Source organism: Frankliniella occidentalis, unplaced genomic scaffold (genome assembly GCF_000697945.3).
Source record: "Frankliniella occidentalis isolate FOCC.00 unplaced genomic scaffold, Focc_3.1 Scaffold220, whole genome shotgun sequence".
NCBI classification, from domain to species: domain Eukaryota; kingdom Metazoa; phylum Arthropoda; class Insecta; order Thysanoptera; family Thripidae; genus Frankliniella; species Frankliniella occidentalis.
This window is the reverse complement of record NW_026267346.1, coordinates 325,949-332,220: the sequence shown is the minus strand read 5'-3', so window position 1 is coordinate 332,220 and position 6,272 is coordinate 325,949. Positions and strand designations below refer to the sequence as shown.

Below are 6,272 nucleotides of genomic sequence, written 5' to 3'. Positions count from 1 at the left end.
ATTTGGTGTTTAGTTTTACTTACTAGTATTGAAGCAGAAAGCACTACAGACTGTGCTGTCTCTGAGATGCCTCTCAGAAACCATTGCAAGGTAGCACAAGGCAACAAGGGTAGACCACATTAAAACTGAGAGTTTTCCTCAATTCTCTAAATTCAATGTTCACTTGTTTCTGTCTGCAAAGGCAAAACATTACAGCCATCGATGTGAGTCTACTGTCGACTTCAGATTCACTTCTAACAAGCAATAAAACCGAATAAACTTGTTCGTAGTTTCGAACTTTCTTGACGACGCCATATTTGTTTTGTTTGATTCATCAACACCGACCTGCGTTCTGTTTTTACCGTGGCTGTTGGCAGATAGTTCTTTTCGACAGTCAAATGTCCTCCCCTCCCCGCCCACCTCCCGCCGTCTCATCCCAGCAGTCTCGTAGTCTGCTGCTTGGAGTTCACCTCCACCTAAAAAGTGAGGTTAGGAGTCTTTCAGTCCAGAGCATCAAATCGGGTGGGTGGAGGGATGTATCAGCAGGGCCAGGTTGCCGTCGGCTGTAGGCCTGCAGGCACTCAACTGTTCGAGATCACCAGGGTGCATCAACGACGACGACCCCCCCCCCCTCTCCTTTCCCATGGTGCTATCGGTCAGAGCTGTGAAGGTGCGGGAGGAAGGGCACTGCGAGGCGAGGGTGCCGGCGGCGTCTATGTAGCCGGGGACGTACGTCGTCGTTGACGGCGGTGGCGCCGCTGCCGCCCGTGGTGCGTGCGCGCCAGTGCGCGCATGTCGCCGCACGCGAGCTGAGCCCCGTGCACCGCCGTCGAGGCGCGCAGCATGCCGCTCCCGCCTATAGTGGCCGTCAGCGGCTCCGGTACGGACTCGGTGACGGCCGGCATGGCCTCACCCTGAGCACGCTGGCGGAGCGCACGCGGGGCGCGCTCGGTGAAGTGCTGCGAGTCGCTGACGCGCTGGAAGATATCCAGTTAGCGTAAAAGATGATGCCCTGTACTGAAAGATTCCTAATCTCACTTTTTAGGTGGAACAGGACTGCAAGCAGCAGACGACGAAACTGCTGGGATGAGACGGCGGCGGGGGGTTGGGTGGTGGGGAGTGGGAGGGTGGCAGGACTGTATCTTGTTACGGTTGTAACGGGGAGCGCCTGACGGGTAGGCCACCCGCGCCGACCCTCGCGCCTGGAGGTAGGCAGCCTCTCCTGCACGAGTAGCTGTCTGCCGCTGGGGGCGAGAGATGGCGCTGCCGTCTGCATGTCTGGAGTTCTCTCCTCCCTAAAAGCTACAATCTGCCAACAGTACGGTAAAGACAGAACGCAGGTCAGTGTTGATGAATCAAACAAAACAAATATGGCGTCGTCAAGAAAGTTCCAAACTATGGTTAGGTTTATTCGGTTTTATTGCTTGTTTGAAGTGAATCTGAGGTTGACATTTAGACTCACGCCGAGGGCTTTAATATTTTATCTTGCCTCGCAAACAGAAACAAGTGAACATTGAATCTAGAGAATTAAGGACAAGTCTAAGTTTCAATGTAGTCCAGCCAGCCTTGTGTCTTGTGGTAGTAGGAGGAGACTCAATAGTTTACAATGGGGGTCTGGGAGGCAACCAGAGACAGCAAACTCTTTAATGCTTTCAACTTGAATACTGGTGAGTGGTGTGTGGTTGCAGTGACATTTTATTGTTTGAATCAGTTTTGAGTAGTTTAGTTAATTCATATCATTTGTTTTCATTGGGTCTATTTGTTTTTGATCGTTTATTCAGATATTATTATCTGTTTGTATCCAACCATATTGCCAATGACTTGTACAGGGCCCAATTAATGGGCTTGGCATAGTAGAAGTCTCCATCCATACTTTTGTGAATGCTATTAAAATTTAGAAACACGTATCTTAGTGTGCGAGCAATATAAATGTCATTTAATTGTTTTTGTACGACTCTTGTTGTAATGTTACGATATGAATAATAATAATAAATTACAATATTTGTTGTAAAGTTTCAAATTCGTAACAAAGTCGTAACTTTACAATACTATTTGTAATTATGATTTTACAAAAAATATCGTAACTTTACAGAGAAATTTTTCACAGTGGATGCACACAGGATTACGTGATTACAAGGATTACACGTGAATTTTGAGTGATTACACGTGAATTTTGTTGAATTCCAGTCTCTAAAACCATCAAATATGGACAATAAGGCAAAATTTAGTGATAATGTTATAAATTTGGTCAAGGATTACACGGAATTGATAAGGATTTCGTAGGGATTACACCCTCATCTGTACACAGGATTACGCGAGTGGTGGCCCCCTCGCGAGAATGCGACCAAAACACGCCTTAGTTTTTTACGCGGGGTGCCACACTGTCATGCAGATATTGATTAAGGTGCCCACAACTTACCTCTATACTAGTAGAATGCTGTGCATTAAAGGCTGAGTGTGTATGGACTGCTGTATATATGTACATGTATACTTGAACTGAAATACATTTACAAATTAAAAATTACATAACGTATTCAAAGTAACTCGACATCCACACTATTCATGAGCAAAAAAAAGGGTGCATTCATTGATGAACATTAGAACGCAACCCACCAACACAAACTACGCGTGATGGTCACCTGTTTTGCTGCAAATTAACTATACCAACTTTAAATAAGTCCACTACACTATTTCACAAGATCAATATGCTTTCATCGACCAATATTTTGTACAATTACATAAATTTAGTGCAACAATTTTTTGAATATCATTCCTTAGTGTCAACATATACATTATTCGCAAACAATAAAAGGGTACATTCAACCCAACCCAAACACACATTTACATCAACAACGCCACCTACTGGTGAATGACTTCACTACGTTCAAACGTCAACATGCCCGTATCCGCTCTTCCCCGATCGCATCGCATACATTGAAACCAGTATTCCGACGTCGAATTAATCAGTACTTATAAAATGCCAAGATGTCCATTATATGAAGCATGGCTAGGCGTTTTGGATAGCCTTGGTAACTGTGATCAATGGGGTCCGATGGAAAAAACTTATCGCAATGCGTTTTGGACTCATCTCAACTATAAAAATCGCTTGCTTATTGCGCTTTTCTGTTATCAAAACGGTGACAATATGTACCGTGTATTCAAGTTCCTCAGAATTCGTCACAAAACAGATTTGCACATTGATAACAAACTAACAAAAATGGAAAACTTGTTCAAATACTGGAATGACCCACAACATGGATTTGAACGACGGTCAATATACTACGCTTGGGATATGTACCAAAACTGCTTTGCTAACTTGAATGGAAAACCAAAACCAACTTTTAATAGATACATTTGTTAAATCTGTTGTCAATATTTTATACAAGTTTTATTATAAGAAATTGTTACATAAGTTCAATCTACACCTGTTATCTAATATGTCAAAATTTTATATAACTTCATCATGTCTTCATTTGAAATCTGTACGAACCTATACACATGATTTACAAAATACCTTTTCACTCACAATTATCAAACAACATTTGTATGTGTGTATGTAATTCCTTAGTGACGTTGAACATTAAACTTTATTCGTACTTCTCATTCTTATTTTCCTCATTACCTCAAACTTCACTTTATCTGAATTCCCTTTAAAATGATAAAATTCAAGACACCACAAATGGTGGATTTATTCAGGTCAATTAAATTATTTGAATTAAGAAACAGAAACATCTTACAGCTCATAATAATATTTATTTCCAGATGTGAACAATTGACAATACAACATATTATCCAAATATGATGTATGAATATTCAACATATATATAACAGACACCTATAACCATATCATACACATATCATTATTGCATTTATAACATTAACACTTTACACATAAATAATAAAGCACAATATGATAATGCAACACGATGTAAACACCCATATACAACTCAGTAATTAATCTGACTTGGAATTTAAAGACCCAGAAGAAACAACATTCGATTCGTTGACAATAGAAACAGCTGGAGACGCAGGTACTTCTTTCTCAGGAGAAACACTTGAAGCTGCAGCCGATGGTTCCAATTTAATAATTTTCGTGGGTGAAGATGAACAACCTGCATCTCCACTCAGATTACTGGATACCCGCTTCTTATTTACCATTGCATTGGTCTTCTCAACTAGTTTCAACAATTCATCTTGGGACACAACTAAAACAAGAAAGACAAAATAAATTACTACAGTGCTAACATAAAATGAAAGACCAAATATAAATCAGATATACAAACCTTCATCAGGTTTATGAATGCGCCCAATAAATCGTTTGCTTCTATTGGGCCCATCTATCAGACCATAAAAGCATGCATTATAACATTTTCCTGATGCACTAGCTTGATTAATGGCATCAATATTATCTTGAGCAAATTTCAAAATGCCAGATGGAACATAAGTAACAGTTTTTAATAAGGGTGAGTCAGATATATCAAGCTTCACACTTTCCACCAATTTTCCATTGAAATTCCTGTTTTCCTTGGTGGCTTCCTTTATTGGGTACAATTGCCCAATATTTAAATCGCCAAACGATAGTGGAACTTCATCGGTATGATCCATGACTGCAAATGAAACAATATAACACTATAAAGTTTTGTAAACAATTATTCAACTCCTAACCAATGGAATGATATGATATGAAAAACTTTGAAATTAAGGCTAGCCGAAACTATTAAACTATGGATAATGCGTAGCAAGCAAGGCATATCAGGAACATCCAAAGTTACAATTAACGCAAACAATACAAATAAATGAATGCACAAAATAATGTGTGATAAAACACTAACTTGAATGGTTACACCTGCTTTCCCACAGTTACATTCTTACAACTTTAATGATACCATATTAAACTGACAATTGTCACGACGACATGAACACAAACTCATCAACACGTGTTATAACCTAAAACATCCGAAATACAACTTACCTGTCAAATACAAGAGCTGCACAAATTGAACTGATACCAAAAACGTGCCGGTTGATAGAGAATAAAATACCGCTCACACACAGGTTTAAAAGATTGAAGAAAGACTACGTAAGTAAACTTGAACCCTGCTAAACGACTCATGGCCACATAAAATTTTTCTTCCATGAAAACATTTAACACAAATTAATTAATAAATCAATTTATACGTTTACATTATCATTTGCAATTACTTCGCTTGCTTAATTATATTTCAAATGTACAAATAGATTTATATCCCCTTCACGTATTATGACGTAAACCTATACCAATACACAAATTCTCACAAACAATTTCAAAATTGCAATAAAATCTTTATCCACATTACTTCCAATGCAGTTTTTGAATACAGCAAAAACATTATTAGGGATGGCATCATTGTTCCTAAGTGCTTTGTACCTAATCCTGTTGTCATAATGTCTGTTTAATTACATATATAAATGAAAGTTATGAACATAAGTCTTAATGCGTATAGAGAGCCACATTTTTATAACTCATGTTCTTTTTCTAGAAAATGAGAGATATTTCCTTAATTTTGAGATGTTATTATAGGAAGTGGAAGTTGTTATAACAACTAAGATCTTATTACAAAATCTCAAAGATGTTGTAACAAGACGTTACTCACTTCATTAAATGCTCAGAAATGGTTCAGCGTACTGCATTTAGCGTACATCACTTTTCTACTATAAGAACATGAAGTTATAACAACAAGTTTAAGTTATTATAACAAATCAAAAATGTTGTTATCATAACTTCCAAACGCACTCCAGGGGCCCAGCGGCACTGTTTGGCAACACTGGAGCCTGTTGGTTTGCCTAACCCCACACTGACAGGCGCTTCATTGCAGCTCGGGAAAGTTATTTTCGTAACTTCTGACTATAGCATAGCACAGGTGCCTTGTAAGTAGGCAACGAAGATGTAGCCGTGCCAATTGGGTTGCCTACCTCCGCACTCACAGGGGCTTCCCTCGGCGACACCGGTGCATTTCGGCTGCTTCTATCGGTGAGTGGAATGAACAAACATCAAATCTCTGATTAAAATACACTGTCAACTCGTGACCGGCCAGTCACAAGTTGTCCCTTCCCGGCTGTGTCCAAATGCGGACTCGTGACAGTGTCGTCACAGAATAGCTTTTTTCAGTGTTGTTTAAAGACGCTTTTTCACAACTGTTGCTGGTGTTGGTTTCCCTCACCTCACTGATAAGTTAAGTGTGCAACTGCACTTCAATAGATTGAACTCTCACTCTGCCGGAAGTGCTCTATAAAACAGTTACACACTTACAAGG

The 6,272-nt window shown here is 39.6% G+C and overlaps 1 protein-coding gene across 1 annotated transcript; it reads right to left on the bottom strand.

Annotated features, from left to right (window-relative positions):
• Positions 1 to 3,531: 3,531 nt before the first annotated feature.
• On the bottom strand, positions 3,532 to 4,584 carry LOC113215438 (uncharacterized). The gene is made up of 2 exons (XM_026435066.2): positions 4,263 to 4,584; positions 3,532 to 4,184 (listed from the first exon to the last, which is right to left on the bottom strand). The coding sequence occupies exons 1-2, from the start codon at positions 4,582 to 4,584 to the stop codon at positions 3,934 to 3,936; spliced, it is 573 nt and encodes a 190-aa protein (XP_026290851.2). The 3' UTR covers positions 3,532 to 3,933.
• Between the last annotated feature and the right edge of the window lie 1,688 nt (positions 4,585 to 6,272).